The sequence below is a fragment of the Carica papaya genome, chromosome 6 (assembly GCF_054855325.1).
Source record: "Carica papaya isolate Zhongbai chromosome 6, ASM5485532v1, whole genome shotgun sequence".
Taxonomy (NCBI): domain Eukaryota; kingdom Viridiplantae; phylum Streptophyta; class Magnoliopsida; order Brassicales; family Caricaceae; genus Carica; species Carica papaya.
Genome location: NC_142314.1, coordinates 36,819,129 through 36,847,104, shown reverse-complemented (window position 1 = coordinate 36,847,104; position 27,976 = coordinate 36,819,129). Strand labels below are relative to the sequence as shown.

Here is a 27,976-nt window from a genome sequence, read left to right as displayed (position 1 = left end):
TAAGTATGGAATAAATAATTTTTATATTAAATGAATTTACCTGAATTAATGGTTCAATTACTTGTTTTATAATTTTTACCAACATTCAATTTTCTATATCAGTGATTAGTGTAATATTTTTACTGAGTTAATGTAGCTCATTTTCTTATTTAATTATTTTAGATTAGGAAGACCAAGATCCAATATGAGGGTTGTGAGTAAAAGTTACCTCCTACACTCCATCAAAGTTGTCAGTGAAAGTTAACATAATAGAATTTTAGTTTCATTTCTATTTATATTATTTTAACTCATTTTTAGGGACATTCCGTTACCTTATTGGATATTCTAAATTTTTTATGTAAGGAATGTAAATTCTAATTATTATTTGCTTCTACTATTTTAATATGTATTTATTTTTTTAAAGTTTTGAGTCTTTATAAATTTAAAATAATATAATAAATTTTTGCATATAAATTTTTGTAAGAGAGTAATGAAACGAAATAACAAAATAATATTTCGTCAAGAATTATTGTATATTTTATTTATTTTATTATGAAATATTATTATTTTTATTCTAATTAAGACAAGAACTAATTTTTTTTTTAATTGAGTCACTTCAAATTGGAATACATTTACATTTTGTGCAACAAATCTCGAATATATATATATATATATATATGCACATAATACGTATTTATTAATTATCTAATGTAATAAAATATATATTGAATATATTACTTTTTTACCTATTTATGTATTTATTTTTATTTTATTATTTTTTTAATCATATAATATTTTAGAAGTACATAAAAACTTAAGTACAAAGAAGATATTTTAAATATTAACTTAAAGATGAAAATAAATACTTTATATTTAAATTAAAATTGATATAAATTTGAATATTTATAATTTAAAATCGAAAAATTAAAATTAAACTTAATTTTATATATAAAATTTAATTATATATAAAATTGATATATATTACTTTTTCCCCTCCGTTCCGCGCCGTACTCCCATCCTGATTCCCGTGCAGGTCTTGCCAAAACGTCACCTCCGGTTGCCGTTTTGCGTCGTCATCATCTCCGGCTGCTGTTTGTCTTGCAATCATGTCAGGTATAGTTCTTAATTGCGAGTCAACTTTCCTTAACTGTGTCTTTTTCAATATTGTTTTTGTTTAGGGTTTACTGAAATTTTCGGTGAAGGGCTTTAGAGGAGGTGAATGATTAATGTATTAGAGGAGGAGGTAGACAACAAAATTCAGACCATTTCGAAAACTAAGAAAGTGGCAAAAGAGCACAAGGAGCCGTTGCAGAGGCTACAAGAGAAGGTTAGGAGCTTTTTGTTTAAGTGACAAAAACGTTGTTTTATATTTATATTTTGTTTTATATAATCCATTTTCATGTCTCTGTTTCTGGTGCGCTAATCTTTTGGATTCTTCAACTGGTCTGGTCCCTGTGTAGCTTTCAAGCTCTTTAAATTAAGGACATTTGAGCTTATATCTGCCTCAGTTCAACGCCTTTTTCTTACAATTCATTTTAGTATGAGATTTTTGACATATAAACTGACTGCGAATCGGGTAGAGGATGTCGTGTGTGTAATTAATCAATGAGAATATTGGGGTTTAGATTATGGTTGGATTGAGGGATTACAAATTATTTGAATCTGAAGCAGCGGGAAGTACCAATAGGTTCAGCGACGTGAAAATATATGCATCTATAGGGAGTATTTTTTCCTTTGGGAGTTGAATCCTTTGGCTATAGATTAGGCTCATTACAAATTTTGTTCTTTGTTATAAGTTATCTTAAGGAAATTAATATATGGCTCTAGATTCGGGTGATTAGTATAGCTGAGTTCATAGACTGAAGAACTGCTTTAGTTCGTTTACTTGTTTTGCATTTCTCTGTTCAATTTTTTCAGGTTGAATTTCATGGCAGCTCTGCTCTTTCTCCTATTTTCACTGAAATAAGTCCGTGAAAGAGAACTGCTGATTTAATTTCACCCCCATTTTCCCTTTTATTTGATTTTTGATTGCTGTTCAATGATTCTCCTCTTCTGTCCTTCTTGGTGATAAGACTCCTTCATTTTTCCAATGTTGCCCGCTTTAAGATCGTGGACATCTTACTTAAATTATGACTTCTTGTTAATATTCCTTAACTTGTATGGTGTAAGATGATATTTTTGACAGTTTCCAACTAATAAAGAAGTGTTTGCATTCCTAGAGAAGATATCAAGTAATCTTTTCTTTTTTCGCGAATGCTTTACTAGTTGTATATAAACTGGCTTTACCGTTAAAGGCTTTCTTGTGCTAAAGATCACTATTCTTATAATAGTGAAATGTCTAAAGGAAATGGATGATATTGTGATGTAAATTGATTGTTTGATCTGGAATTACCTTTAATGGAAGTTTTATCTATCAATTTGGATCTGTAACAAAAAAAAACAGAAGGAATTTGTTTAAATGCTCAATCTGTTAAGTTCTTCTCTCAGTTTATCTTTCCCCCCATCTTGAAATTCCAAAAGATCTGAATACCTCTGTTAGAGGACTTCCTCTGTCATTTCTCTCTCTCTCTCTGTATGTTTATGTGTGTATGTGTGTATTACACATACATGTATATATGTGTATGAAATGTGTTCATGCATTTGTCCATCTGTTTGTCTATCTCACTGAGAAAGACATGTTTAGACACATTGAGGCAATTTTTTCTCTTATTTTTTGAGTGCAGACAAGTTCTGACTTCTTCCTTTAAGACCTAAAATTTCAGTATAATCACAGCTAAAATTATTGTTAAGCCAGGTACTTTTGGGGTTTTCCCAGAATTTGTTGGAGCTGAAGCTGGAATTGTGGGAAAATGAGATAATGAACTTAAAAAAAAATAAAAAGACACTAGAAAGAAAGAGAAAGTATTAGGGGAGGAGTAGATGTCCCCCAAAGGAGAAAGAGCAAGTTCAAATTAAAGGAGAAAGGCCCTCAAACACCAAAAGAGAAAAAACAGCTGAATGGAGGATGGGCAGGGCATGTCTATGTAAAGATAAATAAGACATATATTTAGAAGGACCATGTGGCTTGGCCCAAAGAGATGAAAGAAAAACCATAAGTCTCAAATAAACAGAAAATGCAAGAAGTGATCCTTAAAGATCTTGTGTTTCTCTCCAAGCCCTCAAGAACTAGAAGAATAACCCAGGAAGTAGGAAATAATAAATTATCAAGTAAACCGTCAGTACTTTCCAAGCCTTATCACAGTGCTGAAATAGATGAGCTTGAGACTCGACGTCGGGAAAGCACAAAACTGTCCTGTGGACAAAGTACAATTGAGCCAGGGAACTGAGAGAAAATCATTAGTATTGAAATTTTAATTTTGTTCAATTCATATGAATATCCAAATTCTATAATTTTTTGAATTTATTTGAATTATTCATTTCTAATGAGCAAATTAATTTGGAGTTTTTTTTTTTTGCCAAAAGAAAAGCACTGCAAGTCGGGGCTCTAAGAAGCTTTTGTCATTTTTGAAGGTTTAATCTCGAAGTCTTGTGTATTTTTCTTTCCTAAATTTTCTATATGTTATGACAGATTCACTCGTAATGTTGTCTTGTAACTTTTAAGGTGTCAACGATCAAATCTATTTTGTTTTCTATCTGTTATGAAATTGTTGGTTTCTCACCAATTTAATTGTTGCTGTTTGATTATTTAATATGAGAGCTTTCAATATTTTTATGCACAACACACTAACTGTCGATGCATTAAAGGTTATATACGGAATTTTCAATTTAACATATTACACAATATTTAACAACTTAGTGTAAAGTTATTTACATGACATGAAAGATTGATGAACGCACATGATTACTAGTATGATGAAGTATGATGAGACGGTCCATTTATTTGACTTATCTAATTTTATATTTTGTTATAGTATATAACTTCAGATGCAATATGAGACATACATATGACTCTTCTTCACCATGATTTATGCATTATAAACAATAATTCATGATTTAAGTTTGAATCTTATAACATATAAAGAAAAAAAACCTAGTATATATTAATTCACATCATTTAGACAGATTCGGATATGGGCTTAAATCACATTTATTTATTGATTTCATAAATACATTATTTGAGTACCGGTTTTTTGGAATTAAAGATCAAATATTTGATTTACTTCTCTGACATCTCTACGAGAGAATATTCACCAACCTAATCATCCATTACTTCTACTTCAGCGACAATAATTAGAAGACCATGTCCCCAATTTATATTTATATTTTGTTTTAATTCATTTTCATGTCTCTGTTTCTGATTTGCTAATCTTTTGGTTCTTCAATTGGTCTGGTCATTGTGTAGCTTTCCAAGCTCTTCAAATATAGGACATTTGAACTTATATCTGTTTGGGTTCAACACCTTTTGTAACGATCCCGGAAATTTAAATGAGATATATGTATTAAAAATGTCAAATGCGGAAGCGTAATAAAAATTTTGATTAACATCCCTTACACAATAAGCAAAACGTACTCAAAACATGAAAGAACAAACTAACTAAAAGAGATACTCGAGATAAGAACTATAAATCTAACTATGAAGTCTTTAGGCGTCCCCTTCGCCGTCTTCCTGCGGAATGGGCTCGGGAACAATGTCTTCCTGATCTGAAATGGTTAAATAAGGAATGAGCTACACCAGCCCAGTAAAGACATCACACTATCTCACCGCCACGGAAGTAAAGGTGGGTAGAAAACAAAACTGACAAATGGAGCATAATTTATAACGAACTCGTTTATTAACATAAAAACATTTACTGTCCACTTACCTCGGTGAGATTTATAAAAACAACACATAAAAGCAATAACGTTATCATCATCATGAAATCATATAAACTTTATAACATAACACACATCATACCTTTACATTTCAATCATCAGAAAACATATTTCCTCTTTTACCAGCCTACTAGTATCCTGGGGATCCATAGGGAGTCCCCGCTATACGTGAACCATTAACATTTACAACCTAATTTCAGGGCCGCCCCCATACCCCGTCCGGTATGGGCGCCAAAACCATGAACCTCAATACCCCGTCCGGTATGAAGGTGAAACGTGCCGTCCCCAGACCCCGTCCGGTATGAGAGACCACATTCCCGGTAGGATTCCCTACGGACCTGGTCTGTCCACCATATCTCAGCATATCTAGTCAGGCTGTCCACATTATCCACTTATCAATTCACATAACCTTTTTGCCATTTTTCTTAGTTTCAATCATCCAAACACACACAACATGTAAACCAGTAATGGACACCAAATAAAACAACACAGTATCGGGTTAAGCATAATACCAGCCATAATAAAAGAAACCATGATTCATGCATACGAGATCATAATATAATTACATCAAACATCATGCTGCATTTAATACTGGAAATTAAATCAAGCAATAACAGACCAACTCAGTATTAGACTCGGGCTCCATTGGCAACCTTAATCAATTATACATCTATAAAGTCACACAGTACAGTTTAATTATTTATTTAGCTTTAATACCGTAATAGGAAATAGGGTGAGGGGTCCTTACTTGTTTTGGGGTCTGAATACGGCTCTACAGTGCGCCTACAGGCTGTCCCTAATTTCCCTGAATTTTTTCCGAAAAACTGAAACGCACTACCAGTACTTGCACGTGTCCCAAAAAAGCCCAAATCAGACCTAAGGCCCCTTTCGGCCAATATCGCAATTCCAACACGGCGGCTCCGCCGTGCTCCGGCGACGGTGCCGCCGCAAGCGGCGGTGATTCGCATCGGGTTGGCCGTTTCCGGCCGAATTCGGCCATACTTGCATCGGTTCCTGCGATAAAACAACCCTAGGGCCCTCAGTGGGCCAAAAAAATCACAAAAAATCGAAACTTACCGGCAGTGGTGCTCTCGGGTGCGGCGGCTCCTCCAGCGTGAGTTGCGTTTTGATGTTTGGCTCCGATCAACCTGTAGAGAAAAGAACGGTGATCACAATGGTATAAAATTTGCATCAAACAGAGGTCGGGAAGGGCCTCATCGGAGGCAAAAACCGAGGAGGGGCGCGGCGGCGCCGCTGGGTTTCGGCTGGGTTTTCCCGCCGTTTGGCCGGTGGTTTGGCTCCAATTTGGCCATAGGCGGACTCAGTATTGAAAAACGAGCAAGGGAAAAAAAATTTACCTCGATTGACGGTCGAAAACTTCCCCGATGCGGCAGCGGGTGGCGGCGGCCGGCTCCTCCGGCGTCTGGTTCTTCTTCTCCGGCGAGGCACTGGCGGCTAGGATTTTTGTGGTCAGGTGTGGGTGGGGTTATTTATACCCTTTGCCTTTTAATCTCAACCGTCCATCAAGATTAAATCTGGGCCGTTCGATCGCGATTTAATTGGGATTAAATCTGGACCGTTCATCGCGATGCAATCTGGACCGTCCGTGCGCGTGAATCTGGGCCGTCCGTGCGCACGTTTGAGCTGGACCGTCCATGTGCGCGGGAACGGATTTGGGTCGTCTGATCGCGCGCACGCGGATCGCCCACGTGGCCCGTTCCCTGGTCAGCGTTTCCTTGCCACGCGACGCGTCCTGGTTGGCCGGGACTGCTGACCAGGCCGCTGACATGGCTGCTGATAGGGTGCTGACGTGGTACAACTTTTTTAAATTGCATTTTGACCCTCAGTTTCCGATTTTCTTTTCAAAACACCCCCAAAATCCAAATTTTCACCCATTTTTTTCAAAATCAATTTCAATTAAATCCAAATAATATTTTTACCCAATTTTATCACTATTATTATTTTTATTTTCTTTAAATTAAATTAAATTAAATAAAAAATCAAACAAATAAATAAAAATAAAAATAAATAAAATAAAATTTTTATTTTTATTTGGGTGTTACACCTTTGTATTTTTTTTAATTTATTTTAATGTGAGAATTTTGGACATATAGACTGACAACAAATCTGGTAGAGGATGTTGTATGTGTAATTGATCAATGAGAATATTGCGGTTTAGATTATGGTCGGATTGAGGGATAAGGGGAAGAGCCAATAGGTTTTGCATCATGAAAGTATACTCATTTATATGGAGTATTTTTTCCTTTGGGAGTTGAATTCCTTGGCAATAGATTAGGCTCATTACCAATTTCATTCTTGGTTATAAGTTATCCTTGGAAATTAACATATAGCTCTAGATTCGGGTAATTAGTACAGTTGAGTTCATAAACTGAAGAACTGCTTTAGTTCTTTTACTTGTTTTGCATTTCTCTGTTCAATTTTTTCAGTTTGAATATCATGGTAGCTTTGCCCATTTTCTCCTATTTTCACTAAAATGAAGTCCTTGAAAGAGAAATACTAATTTAATTTCACCTCCATTTTCCCTTTTCTTTGATAATTTGATTGTTGTTCAGTGATTCTCATTATCTGTCCTGTTTTATGATAAGACTCATTCATTTTTCCAATGTTGCCCACTTTAAGATTGTATCACGAGAGGGACATCTTGTTTAAATTATGATTTCTCGTTAATATATGTTAATCAGTACAAACTAATATCATATGTTATTTCTTACACTGGTTATTGTAGCTAAGTTCCTCCTGGCTACTCTCATCGTTGTTTTCTTACTCTTAGTAAGGATTTTGGTTTCTCTTTTTTCTTGTCTTTTCTTCCATGCATAACTTTTGGTGGCAGCCTCTATAGTCCAATTTTCCCATTCTAGCTGCTTATTCAAATTTCCTTTATCTAGTTGTTGTTCGTTGCTTACAAGGTCAAAATGGTGTCGTTAGTGTCATATCACCATATCATTGTATATGTTGTCTTCTCTTACCATATCATCAATCTCCTTGTATGTGTAGTCAATAAAAATTCAATTTCTACTTCGAAGCTTATAGAATAACTATCTCATAGTTGGGGTTTCTTCTTTTGTTTTTTACGAGCAACAACATCATGTAGCTTATGTTTGAATGGGCTTGAAAATCATATAGAAACAAACTTTAAAGAGAATTACAGACAGAAACTATGTTACACTTTGATAGGAAGAACAAAGTTGGACATAATTGTTTTTTTTCAAAAGTTTAGTCCTAAGATTTAATATTAATTGAGATAATCTTCTCTTGGTTTTTTCCATTTATTTTAATTTTCTAATAGAAATTGAAAAAATGAGTATAAGAAATTAGATTATAACACAAGTATTGCATCTAAAGTTGATATTATTCTAAACTTCTTGCTAGTGTGTCAGTATTAATATGAATGAAAATTCTTTTGTTTCCCTAAATATGCAACCGTTTATGGTTTATCTAAGAATTCAAAGGGTGTTTTCAATATTTTCAAAGTTCATTGAATATGTGGATTTTAGAATTGGTTGAGGTTAAAACAATTTTAAAACTTTTATCTATTAGTTTATGGTGTATTTGGGTGATAATTTTTTCTTAATTGTGGAAAGTGACTAGATAAGTCGCTCTTTCGTGAATCTTTTCTTTGAATGATATAAATATAGAGTATTCAATTACTGAGAGAAAAATTCATAATTTTGTCAATTTCTTTGCATCAAGTCTAGTTTTTTCATATTTTTCTAGACATAAATCAGTTTGCAGATATCTTAACTAAAGGAGTTGCAAGAGGAGATTACACATGGAAGTGTTATTCTGATGATTGTGAAGATCTAATCTATGCATTATTACCTGCTTCCATTGGTATGACTTCACCTTTGGTATAATCATTACGTATTTGAATTTTAATTTTGTTCAATTCATACGAATGTCTAAATTCTAGAATTTGTTGAATTTATTTGAATTACTCATTTCTAACGAGCAAATTAATTTGTTTTTTTTTTGCCAAAGACAAGCACTGCCAGCCAAGGCTCTAAAAAGCTTTTTTTTTTTTGTTTTTTGTTTTTGAAGATTTAGTCTTAAAGTTCTGTGTCTGTAGGGGCGAGAAATTGATTTAATCCTTATCTATTTTTTTATACCTCTATATAGTAAACTATAAGATCTAAAATACATTAAAATATAAAATACAACATAACAGCTGTGAGTGGATTAAAGGTTTTTTATGAAGTTTTTTTAATTTGATAAATCGCACGATATTTAAAAAATTAGTGTAAAATTACCTACATGATATAAAATATTGATGAGCCCACATGATTATTAGCATAATAAGTCAGTTTGTTTATTTGACATATCTAGCCTTAAATTTTATACAAGTATATAACTTTAAATGTAATATGAGGCATATATATGACTCTTCTTTGCCATGATTTATGCATTGTAAACAATAATTCATGATTTAAACATAAATTTTATAACATATAAAGAAAAAAAAAACAAGCATGTATTAATTCACATTATTAAGAGAGATTTGCATATGGGCTAAAATCACATTTATTTATTGGTTTCATATATACATTATTTGAGCATAATTTTTTGAAATTAAAGACTAGATATACGATTTACTCCTTGAATATCTCTACAAGAAAAAACTCGTCAACCTATTTGTCAGTTATTTCTTCTTTAGCAGCAATAATTGGAGGAGCATTATTATCTGAGCTGATAATATCTTTCTTTAATCTTCACACCAGCAGTACTCTTAAGAGCTTGACCACCACCATCAGGGGTCCTGACATCAAAATGGTTCATCCATGTCGCCTTGAATTTCTTTGGCGCGATAGTAAGTCCATTAGGAGTGTTAACAATGTGAAGTTTGCGAGGCTTCTTGTTCCTATTCTTTGCAGCCTTTCTCTTTTGCCTCTCCTCACTAGTTTCATATTTATAATGAGCTCTTAAAACATGAGTCGCAAAAAGCAGCGATGTACTGAACCTTTCCATACACTTAGGGCATGTGTATGGACCATTTTTGTTGCAAGGGAGGCTGTGAGTCACCCCATCATAACTCTCATCATCATCACTTTCAGATTGATGATGATCTCCATTTGGGTTGTTCGGAACTCTTGTTTGTTGGGAACAATTTTCGATAGTGTTTGCACTCATGCGCGATAAAGTTGGCAAGATCTTCAGTGATTGATCATTAAGAATGTTGTTGTTGTTACCAAATGCACCATTGCTCAATGATTGAGCAAACAAAAGTTCATTTTTCATCCCGAAAAGGTCCCTACCATTTGGATAATTAAGGGGGGATGAATTTGGTGAGAAGTTGTGAGGATAATGATGAGTAACAGGAAAATTGTTAACGTTTCTAGCAAGCATCATTGGGTTTGGCATGGTGATACTAGTCGACTGGTTTCTGATATTGGGGTAAACTCCTAGGGGTTGTTGAAACTCGATCAAGTTATTAAAAGATGGTACAGAAAGCTGCAATCCAGCAGAATTTGAAGTGAAAAAACTTTTCTGTACAACTTCAGTTACAGAGACCTCAGCAAAGCTTGGTTGGTTTTGGAGAGGGACACAACCAATGTAATTTTCAACCTGGACCCTTGTGGGACAGGAATCAAAGATTCTCCCCATATCCTGACCTATCATTGGATTGATTATCCCAGTTTGGCCAACACCGAGATTGTTTTTTGGAAAAAAGATGGGATTTTGGGTAAACCTGGTTGAGGAATTGGTAAAATTGAATTGGGAATTCGCCATGATATTCCTTTGGTTAACATGGTAATTAGCGTTGGATCTCAGAATACTGCTTTGGTTGCCTGAGTTAAAGAAGCAAGTCATGTTGTTGTCAACACCATTACCATGATAATTAGGATTGAACGAGACTGAGTTGGAGTTAAAAGAAAAAGAGGACTTAAAATTTGTTGCCATGGAAATGATTGAGAGGCTCGCAAAGAACACAGGAAAATAATAAAGCGAAATGATGAGAGAACAAGCTTTGATGGAAGACAACTAGGATTTATATCACATATTTATAATGTTTTTTTTAGGTCTGTGGGATGAAACTTTCTTTCTAAGTTATTATTGTCTATCCATAAATTTAAAAATATAAGATTGGGTAATGTAATAATTGTTTTTTCAAAATTTGACAGATTTGGCAGTTACTCAAAGAAAAAGAAGAGAATCTGATATTTTTAAAATATATAGAAAAATCAGATATAAAATTAAATAAAAGATTTAGTGGTTATTAATTCTCTTAATGCGTTTCAAGAAACTTAGAGGAATAATAATTAAGAGAATAAGAACAAGGATAATATTTTATATTTAAAAAAATATATTTGAAAAATGGGAATGATAATTAATCTCCTTCGCACTTTTTATAATTTAAATTTTTATGTATTCTAATTTAAAAAATATTTAAAATTTAATATTATTAAAAAATATTATATTTAAAATGATTTAATAATATCAAAAATTGAATTGTAAAGAAATTAATTATAATATTTTCGATAATTTAAAAATTAAAATAATACAATAAATTTTTATTTTATAATTTTTATAACAACATAATTTAATGAATTAACGAATATAATAGTTATATTAGTATATCTTATTTATTTTATTTTAAATTATAATTATTTTTATTCGTATCGAATTAGTTTAAATTTGAATATGATATATTCTATATTATTCATTTTGAATATCTATATATGCAAATAATAAGTGCTCTTATATGTAAAGGCTCCAACCTCCTACTAAGAATTCTTAACGTTTGACTCAAAAATAGTGGAATAAGCAGCAAATAAAATTTATAATTTAGCAGAACCAATTAGAGTTTAGAGTTACAGTTCTTACACAGTTTACTTAAAATATTCAATAGGTTTATGAGAATGTTGTCTTGGTCGTTCTGATTTGAAATGATTAATACTAAAGGGTAAATTACACTAATTCTGTAAGAATATCAACGCATTACCACTGATACAGAAAATCAAATGGTTGTCGAAAACATAAAACAACCAATCGAGCTTATTTTTGATAAAATTCGAACGTTACTGCATTTATTATTTGTTTAACTAAAAAAGTTAATATTATTTTAATTTACCTATAAATTCTTAAATGTCATTCATTAAGGTAAAAATCAGAATAACAATCTATAATGTGCATTCTAAAGACATATAATAATTAACTTTACGTTATTTTCCAAAGCTAGATTCCTTACCATATTCATCTTTATTATTTTATTTTACCTACCGGTGTCGTTGGGGGGTCCACAGGGATTCTCACTACATGTGGACACGAACTTTCATTATATTAATCAAACAGCCATCATCATACCCCGTTTGGTATGAGCGTAATTAAAACGATTCCCAACCCCTTTTGGTATGAAACTTCTCAACCCACTAAGGGTATTGTTCACAGTAGGGTTCACCCCATGCACCAAATTCGTACACTATTTCTCAAGATACCCGGTAAGCCTCTTTTATTCATTAATATTAATTCATTTATTTTTTTTTTCTTTTCTTTACTATTTAATCTTAAAAGGCACGTATATCTACATCCAAAATAACAATAACTATGAAATTTATATTTTAAGGTACGTATTTGAAATAAGCATGCATTATACCGACAGAAATGTATTACACACACAAGAGAATAACAAGATAACATAGATTAAGAAACTTTATTACATTCGTCGTAGAATTAAAACAAATGCATTGAAGTAAGCAGTATAGTGAATAGATAAGCATAATAAACAACTGAAAAAATAATTACTGCAATTAAAACTTAAAATAGACACTTGCAGTAATTAATCAATTAAAGGACGATAGATTAACTAAAATTTTCATTTATTATCAGTTTAGCTTTAATTTAACCGTAATAAAAAAAAATGGTTGAGGAATTCTTACCCTGAATTGGTGTTCAGAATACTGTCTTTTTCACTATGGTGTCTGGCGATTATCGATTCTTAAATTTCTTGAATTTTTCTGCTAAGATCCAAATGTGCGTCAAAATAGCATGAAAATATGCGAGAAACAGCCAAAAAGGTAAAAAATCTCACCAGGGGGTCAGGTTGAGGTTCCGGTGCGGCGGCGACATCGTGCTCCGCTGCCAGGTCTTTCTTCTCCAGCGGCTCCTCCTTTTGGTCAGGTCATTTTCGACCGATTCTCGGTAAAAACTTGTTTAAATCATGGTTAGTAGGGGTCTATTGGTGGAAAGAGGGAAAAAACTGAGGCTTACTAGCATTTTTCAATCTCTGGTGCAGCGGCTCAGCCGGACTCTGTTGTTCCTTCCTCGCAGTTCGTGACTTTTTCGGTCACATTGCATCAGAAACAAGTTATACGCCTAAAGGGTGGAGAAAATGGAATGAATGAATGAAGATATGGCTCATCGGAGCATTTTTCGATCTCTGGTTTAATGGCTCAGCCGAACTCTGTCGTTTCTTCCTCGCGATTCGCAGTTGTTCTCGGTTTCTCTGCAACAAAAATAAGTTATATGGCTAGGGGGAGAGGAACAAGGAAAAACAGGAAGAAAAATTGCACTTACCAGTACGTTTTGGATCTTTGGTGCGGCGGTACTGGTGGCTGGACTTCTCCTCCGGTCACCCTTCTTCTTCTTCTTCGACGAATGGATATCGGCTAGGGTTAGGGTTTCAGTTTGGAAGAGATGTTTAAATACCCTCTCCCCTCGATCTGGGTCGTCCATCTGGGCCCGTGTGGATCAACCACAATCATTAGATCACACTTATTAGAGAAACTGATTTGGATCATTCAATCGAAGATGCATCGATCGTCCGATCGCGCTTATTTAAAAAATTCATCTGGCTATTTGTGTGCGTAGGGGTGAACACGGGGCCTGTAATAGCCCGGACTTGAAAGAAGATAAATTATAAATTAAATGTAGAAGTGAAACAAATAAAGTTAGGGTTTACATTCTGTACACAATAATTCAAAATACCCAATAGAGCTACGAGAATGAACATTTTTTAAAAAATAACGAAAAATCAAAGAAATAAATAGAAAGTAAACAACTGGACATCTTATTCGCAACTCTCTTATGGATCGAACTGTAGATTTTGGTCATCTTGATCTGAAATGGTTAATGAAAGAGTGAGTTTCACTAGCTCAGTAAGAATGTCACACTACTCATTGATACAGAAATGAAGGTTGGTAGAAATTATAAAAATAACTAATGGAGTTTTTAATTTAAGTAAATTCATTTATCATAAATAAAATCATTTACTGCATACTTACCGTGGTGAGATTTTCAAATTGACATATAAAGAAAATAACATAAACAATATCATAATCTCATATTCAATCAGTCGGAACTAATAACTTTCTTCTTTATTACTCTACTGGTATCTATTGGGATTCATAAGGGTGTCCCCTGTAACAGACCCGGAAATTTAAATGAAATGTATGTATTAGAAATCTAAAATGCGGAAGTGTAATAAAAATTTTGATTAACATCCCTTACACAATAACCAAAACGTACTCAAAACATGAAAGAACAAACTAACTAAAAGAGATACTCGAGATAAGAACTATAAATATAGCTATGGAGTCTTCAGGCATCCCCTTCGTCGTCTTCCTGCGGAACGGGCTCGGGAACAATGTCTTCCTGATCTGAAATGGTTAAATAAGGAATGAGCTACACCGGCCCAGTAAAGACATCACACTATCTCACCCCCACGGAAGTAAAGGTGGGTAGAAAATAAAAATGACCAATGGAGCTTAATTTATAATAAATTCATTTATCAATGAAAAAATCCTTTACTATCCACTTATCTCGGCGAGATCCATGAAAACAACATATGAAAATAATAACCTTATAATATCATGAAATCATACACACTTTATAACATAACATATATCACACCTTTACATTTCAATCATCAGGAAACAGATTTCCTCTTTTACCAGCCTACTAGTATCCCTGGGGATCCATAGGGGGTCCCCTCTACACGTGAACCATTAACATTTACAACCTGATTCCAGGGTCGTCCCCATACCCCGTCCGGTATGGACGCCAAAATACATAAGGTCTCCATACCCCGTCTGGTATGAGAGACTACGTTTCCGGTAGGGTTTCCTACGGACCCGGTCCGTCCACCATCTCCTAGGATATCTAGTCAGGCTGTCCCTATTTTTCACTTATCAATTCACATAACCTTTTTGCCCTTTTTCTTGGTCTCAATCATCCAATCATACACAACATGTAAACCAGTAATGGACACCAAACAAGACAACACAGTATCAGGTTCACCATAATACAAACCATAATAAAAGAAACTATGATTCATGCATACAAGACCATAACATAATTACATCAAACATCATGCTACATTTAATACTGAAAATTAGATCAAATAATAACAGACCAACACTGTATCAGACTCGGGCTCCATTGGCAACCTCAATCAATTATACATCTATAAAGTCTCAAAATTATGTTTAATTATTTATTAAGCTTTAATACCGTGATAGGAAATAGGGTGAGGGGTCCTTACTTGTTTCGGGGTCTGAAATCGACTCTACAGTGCGCTTACGGGCTGTCCCTAATTTCTCTGAATTTTTTTCAGAAAACTGAAAAGCACTACCGGTACCTGCACGTGACCCAAAAAATCTCAAATCAGACCTAGGGCCCCTTTCGGCCAATATAAGAATTCCGACACGGTGGCTCCGCCGTGCTCTGGCGACGGCGCAGCCGCTTGCAGCGGCGATTCACCTCGGGTTGGCCGTTTTTGGTCACACTTGCATCGGTCCCTGTGATGAAACAACCCTAGGGCCCTCGGTGGGCTAAAAAATCACGATAAACTGAGACTTAGCGGCGACGGTGCTCTCGGGTGCGGTGGCACCTCCGGCGTGAGTCGCGTTTTGATGTTTGGCTCTGATCAACCCGTAGAGAAAAGAACGGTGTTTACAGTGGTATAAAATTTGTATCGAACGGAGGCCGGGAAGGGCCTCATCGGAGGTAAAAACCGAGGAGGGGCGCGACGACGCCGCTGGGCTTCGGCTGGGTTTTTCGGCCGTTTGGCCGGTGGTTTGGCTCCAGTTTGGCCATAGGCGGACTCAGTATCGAAAAACGAGCAAGGGAGAGAAAATTTACCTCGATCGGCTGTCGGAAACTTCCCCGGTGCGGCGGCGGGTGGCGGTGGCCGGCTCCTCCGGCGTCTAGTTCTTCTTCTCCGGCGAGGCACTGGCGGCTAGGGTTTTTGTGGTCAGGTGTGGGTGGGGTTATTTATACCTTTTGCCTTTTAATCTCAACCGTCCATCAAGATTAAATCTGCACCGTTCGATCACGATTTAATTAGGATTAAATTTAGGGCGTCCGTGCGCGCGGGAACGGATCTGGGCCGTCTGATCACGCGCACGCAAATCGCCCACGTGGCCCATTCCCTGGTCAGCGTTGCCTTACCACGCGGCAGGTCCTGGTTGGCCGGGGTTGCTGACCGGGCTACTGAGGTGGCTGATGGCGTGGCACAATTTTTCTAAATTGCGTTTTGACCATCGGTTTTCGATTTTCTTTTCAAAAACACCCCCAGAATCCAAATTTTCACCCATTTTTTCCAAAATCAATTTCAATTAAATCCAAATAATATTTTTACCTAATTTTATCATTATTATTATTTTTATTTTCATTAAATTAAATTAAATTAAATTAAATAAAAATCAAATAAATAAAAATAAAAATAATAAAATAAAATTTTATTTTACTTAGGTGTTACATCCCCACTATGCGTGAACCTTTATTCAATATTCTCAACTAATAGGTCGTTTCCATATCCCGTCTGATATGAGTGCCAAAAGATATCATCTCTCAATATCTCATCTAGTATGAGGATAAAACGGGTCATCTCCATATTCCGTTCGGTATGAGTGCCAAAATACTAATCATCGATACCTCGTCCGGTATGAGGCAATGTTCATGGGAGGGTTTCCTATGTACCCAGTCCGTTCACTATCTCTCAGGATATCCAATAAGGCTACCATTCATTCATTCACTTAATCAAATAATTTTTCATTTAACTTTAATTTCTAATTTCCTAATTTAACTACAAATTACGTAAACAAGCAATACACGCACCAAGGAAACACAATCGAATCATTTTACCAATTTTAGTATAATATCATGCATTCGAAACTGTAAAATCAATCAATCATTTAAACATAAGAATCATTAATAAATAACCAATTCTGTCTCCATTAGTAATTTGTAATTGATTATAGATATTTTTTAAATTACGGAAAAAGTTAAATTATTTATAATTAAACTTCAATTCCATAACAGGAAATGAGGTGAAGGATTTTTACTGGAATCAATATCTGGAACGCTAAGCTTTCAGCTGCACCTATTAACGATCTCTGGGTTCTCTAAATTTTTATTCGGGGATTAAAACATTCTCTAAGTATCTAGAAATATCTAAAAAATTCAAAATCAGTGTTAGAAATCCTTTTCGGTCAATTTCAGGATTCTGGCACGGCGACGATGCCGTGCTCTGACGACGGCACCACAGCCTACGACGGTGGTTTACTTCGGGCTGGTCATTTTCAGACAGTTTTTGCTGATTATGTGCTCATTTTTGCGAAAAAAACACGTTAAAGGGCATCGATTGGCTGAAAAAAGTCAAAAAAACAAAAGCTTACCGGTGACGGAGTTTTTCGGTGCGGTGGCTCCACCAGCTCACCTTTGCAGTTTGGTGTTTTGCTTCGGTCAACCTGTATAAAAAGTAATGGTGATTACAATGGTGGAAAAATTACATGAAACGAGAATCAGTAAGGGTCTCATCAGAGGCGATTTTTGATCTTAAGGAAATTAATATATATGGCTCTAGATTCGAGTGATTAGTATAGTTGAGTTCATAGACTGAAGAACTACTTTAGTTCTTTTACTTGTTTTGCATTTCTCTGTTCATTTTTTCCAGGTTTTATTTCGTGGTAGCTCTGTCCCTTTTCTCCTAATTTGACTAAAATGAAGTCCTTGAAAGAGAACTACTAATTTAATTTCAACTCTATCTTCTCGTTTATTTGATAATTTGATTGTTGTTCAGTGATTCTCCTCTTCTGTCCTGCTTCATGATAAGACTCCTTGTTCATTTTTTCAATATTGCCCGCTCTAGGATTGTACCACGAGAGGACATCTTGCTTAAATTATGATTTTTGGTTAATATATGTTAATCAGTACAAACTGGTATCATATGTTATTTCCTATATTGGTTATTGTTGCTAAGTTCCTCCTTCCTGCTCTCGTTTTGTTTTCTTGCTCTTTGTAAGGATTTTGGTTTCTCTTTTTTCTTGTCTTGTCTTTCATACATAACCTTAGTTTGCATCCTCTATAGTCCAATTTTCCCCATTCTAGTTGCCTATTCAAATTTCATTTCTCTAGCTGTTGTTCGTCGTGAGAGCCTCACTTACTAGGTCAAAATGATGCCATCAATGTTATATTTTGTTTTAGTAGTTCATTGTGTATCGCAGGTCATATCAATATTTCCTTGTATTTCTTGTCTTCTCTTACCATATCATCAATCTCTTTACATGAGTAGTCAATAAAAATTCAATTTTTATCTCGAAGCTTATAGACTAAAGGTTTAGTTTACCCTTAGTCAGGTTTTCTTCTTTTGTTCTTTACAAGCAACAACATCATGTAGCTTAAGTTTGAATGGGCTTGAAAATAGTATAGAAATAAACCTTGAAGAGAACTACAGGCACAAACTATATATCATTTAGATAATAAGAACGAAGTTGGACTTCTTTAATTTTGTCTTTTAAAACGTTTAGTCCCAAGATTTAATTTGGCCTATTTAAAGATTTTAAAATTTTAATTAAAATAATTTTTTTCATGATTTTACCATTTATTTTAATTTTCTAATAGAAATTGAAAAATTGAGCATAAGAAATTAGACTATAACACAAGTACTACATCTAAAGTGGATATTATTCTAAAATGTTTTCTCTTCTTTCTGGTGTGTAAATATTGATATGAATGAATATTCTTTTATCTATTAGTTATGGTAGATTTTTCCTTAATTGTGGAAAGTGACTAGATAAGTCGTTATTTCTTGAATATTTTTTTTGAATTATAATAATATACAGTGTTCAATTTGTGAGAAAGAAATCCACAATTTTTCAAATTCTTTGCATCGAGTCTAGTTTCTCCATACTCTTTAAGAAACAAATCAATTTGCAGATATCGTGACTAAAGGAGTTACAAGAGTAGATAACACATGGAAGCATTCTTCTCATGATTGTGAAGATCTAATCTATGCATCATTACTTGATTTCACTGGTATGATTTCACCCTTGTTATAATTATTCAAATTTTAATTTTGTTCAATTCATACGAGTATCTAAATTTTAGAATTCGTTGAATTTATTTGAATTACTTATTTTTAACGAGCAAATCAATTTGGGGTTTTTTTTGGCCAAAAGAAAAGCATTGCAGGCCAGGGCTCGAAGAAACTTTTTTGTTGTTTTAAAGATTTAGTCTTAAAGTCCTGTGTCTTTTTCTTTCCAAAATTTTTAATATTTATGACAACATCACTCGTAATGTTGTATTGTAGCTTTTAAGCTGTCAACAACCAAATCAATTTTTTTTTTTCTGCCTATTATGACATTATCAATTTTTCACAAATTTAATTGTTATTGTTGATTCTTTAATATAAGAAGACTTCCTCCACCGACGACGCACTGCCCGAGCTAGCAATGCTCGACCGGTGCACTGCAGTCTCGCCTATGAGCACACATGTTTGTTGTTACGCGTGCGTAGGGCCTAGGCGCTATGGGTGCCGTGTGTAAAGGCCTCAGGCGCACAGGGCCTGTCTATGGCAGGTCTGTTGCGCGGATGGCGTGCGCACAGTGTGGAGCGCCAGTTTGTGTGCAAAGTAACGTGTGGACGGCCCGCCTAGGCGGGCAGGTCCTGACCCCACATCGTGCGCGCGAAGGGGGACATGCTTGTTGTCTGCACGTCTTGTGCGTGTGCATGCAGAGGGGACATGTGTGTTGTGCGCACAGTGCCCAGCACTCGCGTGGGCAAACCACGCTCTCGTGGAATTTTTCTCGCGAGCAGTTTTTCTCCCACTTTGTCGTTTTTCTTATCTTTTTCTAAATTTTTCTTTTAATTTAAAATAATTTAAAATATATAAAATAATTTAAAATAAAATAAAATGTAAATAAAAATAAAAAATAAATTAAAATCACGAATCATATAAAATGTTAAACAACGTAAATTAATTAAGTTTAAGGCCAACCAAAGACCCGAATAAATAAAGTTTTTAAATTATTTTAGTACAGTGATGGGCGGGGTGTTGCAGGCTCAGATGCATTCTCTCCTTAGGTGTAATCGAACGGATGAGATGAATCGCGATGAACAGTCCAGATTTGCCCGCGCAATCGGTGTAAACAAGCAGTGATCAAACGACTTTCCTCGCTCTACATCGTCGCGAATGGATGGTCTAAATCGACGCGAGATAAGTATAAAAATATTGCATTGTAGGGGAACCCTATCCCTAGGCGCACACGCCCTTGTCGGATAAGAAGGACCAGCTATTGGAGAAGGAGACTGACCCTCCGCCGGTACCGCATTGAAGCCACCACCAATCGCCAGAAAAGATAAAATTCTTCCTTATCTACTCAGAATTCAATTTCGAGTCTCTCTATGGTCATATTGGAGCAAAAGAGACGGCGGGTGTACTGAAAATCACAGGTAAAGCCCGGTGGAGCTGCTGCGGTCGAAGCCCTTAAACCCCTCCAATGAGTCCCTTCCCGTTTTCTGTTTCACGTAATTTTTCAACCATTATGTTCACTGTCTTTTTCTGTGCAGGTTAGCCAAAGAAAAAACTCTAGCCACGAAGGACAACTAGCGGAATCACTGCACCTGGAGACTCCCCACTGGTAGGTTTGATTTTTTGGCTAATTGAGCCCTCCCCCCCGCCGCTAACGTGTTTGTCCACATAAATACAAGTAAAACCGATCAAAACTTGCCAAAATCGGTCAGGCTAAGGCAAATCACCGCCGTGGGCAGCGGCACCGTGCCGGAATCCTAAAATTGACCATAAAGAGTTTTCAACACCGATTTGAATTTTTGGAGTATTTTTAGTTACGTGATGAGTATTTTGAATTCCTAGAAAAAAATTCAGGAAATCCAGAACTTGTTAGATGCCATAATAGATAGCACTACATTTCGAAACAATAATCTAGGTAAGGTCCCTCACCCTATTTTTGGATACGGTAAATTAAGGATTAATAATCGATAATCGTATTTTGTGAAAAATTAGAAAAACTCTAAAAAACTACATATCACTAGTGGAGGCAGAATCGGTTAGTTTACATTTGTCTCGATTTTTTGTTTATTTTCATGTATTGCTTATACTTGATTGCTATTATACTGTGCATAATTGAATTGATAGTTTTTATGATCTCCTTGATTATTTGGTTATTTGGCTCATTTTTTATTGTTTATTCGGTATTCTGATTATTTGATTATTTTGCTATGCTAAACTGTATCGCTTATTTAAATGTCCTTTGAATTGATCTATGAATATGAAATGAGATCTTGGTATGTTTTTGTAGTTATTTGGATGATGAGAATCTAAATAAATGAAAGCTTACTGGGCATCCTAAGAAAGGGTGGACGAACTCAGTATATAGGGAACCCTACCGTGAATATTACCTCAGTCGGACGGGGCTGAGAAGTCCCATACTGGATGGATTTTGGGGAGATATGGTTCACTATCATACTGGACAGAGTATTCAGACGATGGTGTTTTGGCGCCCATTACCAGACGGGGTATTCAGACGATGGTGTTTTGGCGCCCATTACCAGACGGGGCATGGGGACGACTGGGTTAATTTTCAAATCATGATACTGGGTTCACGAGTAAAGGGATATCCCGATGGATCCCAGTAAGTAGAGTAAAAAAAAAGGATTGCTGATTCTATGCATGAAATTAAAATATCATTTGGTTAATTGTCTTCATAGGTTGATTTTGAAAAAAACTCGTAGCGGTAAGTATCGAATAAACTATTTTAAGTTAAATATATTTACTTAAAACAAGATTTTCATTAGTTGTTTTCTAATTTTTACCAACTTTCGATTTTTCGTATAAATGATTAGTGTGATATTCTTACTGGATCGGTGTAGTTCACCCGTTCATTAAAAATTTAATATCAAGAAGACCAAGATCCAAATCCTGATCAGCAAGAAGGTTGTGAGTAGTCTACATTTCGGACTCCCTTCAAGTACTAGTGAAGGTTGCCCTAAGATGCTTATTTATTCGTTTTTCTTTAATAATCATTTATCTTTTATAAACTACGTAGAATGGACATTCTCGTAACCCTATTGAGTGATCAATTTATTGTGTAAGAAATGTAAATTCTAACATTATTATTCGCTTCCGCATTTAAATTATAAATTTATTTCGTTTTAAGTTTAGGGTCTTTTCATTATTTGAATGATAATAATATACAGTATTCAATTAGTGAGAGAAAAAATCCACAATTTGTCTAATTTTTTGTATCAAGTCTAATTTCTTCATATTCTTTTATAAACAAATCAATTTGCAGATGTCGTAACTAAAGGAGGAGTTGCAAGAGGAGATTACACATGGAAGCGTTCTTCTCATGTTTATGAAGATCTAATCTATGCATCATTACCTGCTTCTATTGGTACGACTTCACCTTTGTGATAATCATTATGTATTCAAATTTTAATTTTGTTCAATTCATACGAATATCTAAATTTTAGAATTCGTTGAATTTATTTGAATTACACATTTCTAACAAGCAAATTAATTTAGAGTTTTTTTTTTTGCTAAAAGAAAAGCACTGATGGCCAGTTTTATTGTTTTTGAAGATTTAGTTTTAAAGTCTTGTGTATTTTTCTTCCTAAAAATATCAATATTTATGACAGCTTCACTTGTAATGTTGTCTTGTAGCTTTTAAGCTGTCAACAATTAAATTAATTTTTGACCAATTTAATTGTTGTTGTTGATTCTTTAATATAAAGAAAAAAAACAAACATACATTAATTCACATCATTAAGAGAGATTCTCATATGGGCTAAAATCATATTTATTTATTGATTTCATATATATATATTATTATTTGAGCATCGGATTTTAGAATTAAAGACTAAATATTTGATTTATTTCTCATATATCTCTACAAGAGAAAACTTATCAACCTAGTTGTCAGTTACTTTTTCTTTAGCAACAACAATTGAAGGAGCATTCTCATCTAGGCTAAAAATCTCTTCTTTAATCTTCATAAAAGCAGTACTCTCAACAGCTTGACCATCACCACCAGGGTTCCTAACATCAAAATGGTTCATCCACGTCGCCTTGAATTTCTTTGGCGCGACAGTAAGTCCATTAAGAGTGTTAACAATGTGAAGTTGGCGAGGCTTCTTATTCCTATTATTTGAAACTTTTTTCTTTTGCCTCTCTTCACTAGTTTCATATTTGTAATGAGCTCTTAAGAGATGAGTCGCAAAAAGCAACGATGTATTGAACACTCCCATACACTTAGGGCATGTGTATGGACCATACTTGTTGCAAGGGAGGCTGTGAGTGATACCATCATAACTCTCATCATCATCACTTTGAGATTGATGATAATCTCCATCTAGGTTGTTCAGAATTCTTGTTTGTTGCGAACCATTTGCAATGGAGTTCGCACTCATGCGTGATAAAGTTGGCAAGATCTTCAATGGTTGAGTATTAAGAATGTTGTTGTTGCTACCAAATGCATCCTTGCTCAATGATTGAGCAAACAAAAGTTCATTTTTAACCCCAAAAAGGTCCCTACCATTTGGATAATTAAGGGGGATGAGTTTGGTGAGACGTTGTTCAATTCATTCGAATGTCTAAATTCTAGAATTCGTTGAATTTATTTGAATTACTCATTTCTAACGAGCAAATCAATTTGTTTGTTTTTTTGCCAAAGACAAGCACAGCTGGCCAGGGCTCTAAAAATCTTTTTTGTTGTTTTTGAAGATTTAGTCTTAAAGTCCTGTGTCTGTAGGGGCGAGAAATTGATTTAATCCCTATCTATTTTTTGATAGCTCTACGTAGTAAACTATAAGATCTAAAATGCATCAAAATATAAAATACAACACAACAGCTGTGAATGGATTAAAAGTTTTTTATGAAGTTTTTTTAATTTGATAGATCGCACGATATTTAAAAAATTGGTGTAAAGTTACCTACATGAAATAAAATATTGATGAGGCCACATGATTATTAGTATAATATGTCAGTCTATTTATTTAACATATCTAGTCTTAGATTTTATACTAGTATAGAACTTTAAATGCAATATGAGGCATATATATGACTCTTCTTTGCCATGATTTATGTATTGTAAATAATAATTCATGATTTAAACATAAATTTTATAACATATAAAGAAAAAAAAAACAAGCATGCATTAATTCACATCATTAAGAGAGATTCGCATATGGGCTAAAATCACATTTATTTATTGGTTTCATATATACATTATTTAAGCATCATTTTTTGAAATTAAAGACTAGATATATGATTTACTCCTCGGATATCTCTACAAGAGAGAACTCGTCAACCTAGTTGTCAATTGCTTCTTCTTTAGCAGCAACAATTGGAGGAGCATTCTCATCTGAGCTGATAATATATTCTTTAATCTTCACACCAACAGTACTCTCAAGAGCTTGACCACCACTACCAGAGGTCCTAACATTAAAATGGTTAATCCATGTTGCCTTGAATTTCTTTGGGGCGATAGTAAGTCCATTAGGAGTGTTAACAATGTGAAGTTTGTGAGGCTTCTTATTCCTATTCTTTGCAACCTTTCTCTTTTGCCTCTCCTCACTAGTTTCATATTTATAATGAGCTCTTAAAACATGAGTCGCAAAAAGCAGCGACGTACTGAACCCTTCCATACACTTAGGGCATGTGTATGGACCGTATTTGTTGCAAGGGAGGCTGTGAGTCACCCCATCATAACTCTCATCATCATCACATTCAGATTGATGATGATCTCCATTTGGGTTATCCAGAACTCTTGTTTGTTGGGAACAATTTTCAATGGAGTTTGCATTCATGCGCGATAAAGTTGGCAGGATCTTCGATGATTGAGCATTAAGAATGTTGTTGTTTTTACCAAATGCACCATTGTTCAATGATTGAGCAAATAAAAGTTCATTTTTCATCCCGAAAAGGTCCCTACCATTTGGATAATTAAGGGGAGATGAATTTGGTGAGAAGTTGTGAGGATAATAATGCGTAGAAGGAAAATTGCTAACGTCTCTAGCAAGCATCTTTGGGTTTGGCATGGTGATGTCGGTCGACTGGTTTTCGATATTGAAGTAAGCTCTTAGGGGTTGTTGAAACCCGATCAAGTTATTGAAAGATGGTACAGATAGCTGCAATCCAACAGGATTTGAAGTGATAAAACTTTTCTGCACAACTTCAGTTACAACGACCTTAGAAAAGCCCGGTTGGTTTTGGAGAGGGACACAACCAATGTAATTTTGAACCTGGACCCTTGTTGGGCAGGAACCAAAGATTCTCCCCATATCCTGACCCATCATTGGATTGCTTATCCCAGTTTGGCCAACATCAAGATTGTTTTTTGGGAAAAGGATGGGATTTTGGGTAAACCTGGTTGAGGAATTGGTGAAATTGAATTGGGAATTCGTCGTCATATTCCTTTGGTTAACATGGTAATTAGTGTTGGATCTCATAAGGCTATTTTGGCTGCTTGAGTTGAAGAAGCAAGTCATGTTGTTCTCAACACCATTACCATGATAATTAGGATTAAACGTGATTGAGTTAGAGTTAAAAGAAAAAGAAGACTTAAAGTTCGTCGGCATGAAAATGATTGAGAGGCTCGCAAAGAACAGGAAAATAATAAAGCGAAACGAGGAGAGAACAAGCCTTGATGGAAGACAACTAAGGTTTATATCACATATTTATAATGTTTTTTTTGAGGTCGGTGGGATGAAACTTTCTTTCTAAGATATCATTGTCTATCCATAAATTTAAAAATATATGAGATATTTATTACAAAATTGGGTAATGTAATAATTGTTTTTTCAAAATTTGGCATATTTGACAGTTACTCAAAGAAAAAGAAGAGAATCTAATATTTTTAAAATATATAGAAAAATCAGGTATAAAATTAAATAGAAGATTTAATGGTTATTAATTCTCTTCATCTGTTTCAAAAAACTTAGAGGAATAATAATTAAGAGAATAAGAACATGGATAATATTTTATGTTTTAGGAAAAATATTTGAAAAATAGGAATGATAATTAATCTCCTTCGCGCGTTTTATAATTCAAATTTTTATGTATTCTAACTAAAAAAATATTTAAAATTTAATATTATTATAAATTATTATATTTAAAATGATTTAATATTCTCAATAATTGAATTGTAAAGAAATTAATTTTAATATAGCCGATAATTTAAAATTTAAAATAATATAATAATATTTTTTTTCTTAATTTTTATAACAACATAATTTAATGAAGTAACGAATATAAAGTTATTTTAGTATATTTTATTTATTTTATTTTAAATTATCATTATTTTTTTTCTCATCGAATTAGTTTAAATTCGAATATGATACATTCTATACTATTCACTTTGAATATATATATGCAAATAATAAGTGTTTGTATATGTAAAGGCCCAAACCTCGTACTAAAAATTATTAACGTATGACTCAAAAGTAGTAGAAAAAGCAGTATATAAAATTTATAATTTAGCGGAAGCAAATAGAGTTTAGGTTTACATTCCTTGTACAGTTTACTTAAAATACCCAATAGGTTTACGAGAATGCTCTTGAAAATTTAAATGAAAAAAGTATAAAAGAAAACAAATATAATCAACCTCTACTCGAAACTAGGAAAACGGAAAGACAATCTCCTAACTAGTTTTCTTGCTGTTCAGAATTCGAGTATTGGTCATTCTGATCAGAAATGGTTAATACTAAATGGTGAACTATACTAACTCTGTAAGAATATCAACACTTTACCATTGATGCAGAAAATTAAATAGTTGTAAAAAATATAAAATAACTAATGGAGCTAATTTTTAATAAAATTCGAATGCTACATCATTAAGTTAAACGTTAATATTTTCTCAACTTATCTGTAAATTCTTAAATGTCATTTATTAAGGTAAGAATTAGAATAGCAATCTACAATGTGCATTCTAAAGACATATAATAATTAACTTTACACTATTTTCCAAAACTAGATTCCTTACTATATTCATCTTTATTTTTTTACCTCGCCTACCGGTGTCATTTGGGGTCCATAGGGATTCTCACTACATGTGGACACGAACATTCAGTATATTAATCAAATGGTCGTCCTCATACCCTGTACGATAATGGACGCCAAAACTAACAACCGCCTCAATATTCTGTCCAATATGAGCGTAAGAATGATTCCCAACCCCTTTCGATATGAAACTTCTCAACCCCGTACGACTGAGAGTAATGTTCACGGTAGGGTTCACCTCATACACCAAGTCCGTGCACTCTTTCTCAAGACACCTAGTAAGCCTCTTTCATTCAATAATATTATTTCACTTATATGTATTCTTTTGTTTATTATTTAATCTTAATAGACACGTATATTTACATCCCAAATAACACATGAGTAAGAAATTTATATTTTAAGGTACGCACTTGAAATAAATATGCATTATATCGACAGAAACGTATTACACACACAAGAGAATAACAAGACAACATAGATTAAGAAACTTTATTAGGTTCATCGTAGAATTAAAACAAATGCATTGAAGTAAGCATTACAGTGAATATATAAGCATAATAAACAACTGAAGAAATAATTACTACACTTAAAACTCAAAACAGGCACAAACTGACAAGTTAGTTACTCCATTGGTAACCTGTACTTTAATCAATTAAAGGTGTAACCACCTAAAACTTTTTTTTATGAATAAATATAATTTTTTAATTATTTAATTTATTTTATTATATCTTGTTTTATTTTAATTTAATGAAAAAATTGAGTAAATTAATAAAGGATTAAATTAAAATAATTTTGGAAAAAAATGGTAAAAATTTGGGTTCGGAAGATATTTTTTAAAAGAAAAAATCAGAAACTGGGGGTCAAAACGCAATTTAAAAAAAATTTGGCACATCAGACGCCCGGTCAGTAGCCCTGACCAATTAGGACGCGTCA

General features: G+C 34.0%; 1 protein-coding gene across 8 annotated transcripts; it reads left to right on the top strand.

Moving 5' to 3' along the window:
• The first annotated feature begins 953 nt into the window (after window positions 1-953).
• On the top strand, window positions 954-22,628 carry LOC110826375 (uncharacterized). 8 transcript variants are annotated; one of them, XR_015821728.1, is made up of 5 exons: window positions 954-1,092; window positions 1,190-1,306; window positions 8,545-8,643; window positions 18,964-19,062; window positions 22,338-22,627. XR_015821728.1 is itself a non-coding variant. In XM_088223180.1 (5 exons), the coding sequence occupies exons 2-5, from the start codon at window positions 1,199-1,201 to the stop codon at window positions 22,457-22,459; spliced, it is 435 nt and encodes a 144-aa protein (XP_088079306.1). In that variant the 5' UTR covers window positions 954-1,092; window positions 1,190-1,198; the 3' UTR covers window positions 22,460-22,628. The 8 variants fall into 8 exon arrangements, 3 of the variants coding, with proteins under 3 accessions (XP_088079306.1, XP_088079305.1, XP_088079304.1); XR_015821725.1 differs by having other exon boundaries at window positions 1,182-1,306; window positions 22,338-22,587; XM_088223180.1 differs by having other exon boundaries at window positions 8,538-8,643; window positions 22,338-22,628.
• Window positions 22,629-27,976: the final 5,348 nt, after the last annotated feature.

What these genes read in the sequence shown, in the direction of transcription:
- LOC110826375 (XM_088223180.1), top strand. Translation starts at nt 1,199, where the DNA reads ATGATTAATGTATTAGAGGAGGAGGTAGACAACAAAATTCAGACCATT. An exon ending in TGCAGAGGCTACAAGAGAAG is followed by an intron (nt 1,307 to 8,537) that starts GTTAGGAGCTTT and finishes GACATAAATCAG; the next exon opens with TTTGCAGATATCTTAACTAA. An exon ending in ATTATTACCTGCTTCCATTG is followed by an intron (nt 8,644 to 18,963) that starts GTATGACTTCAC and finishes ATCAATTTGCAG; the next exon opens with ATATCGTGACTAAAGGAGTT.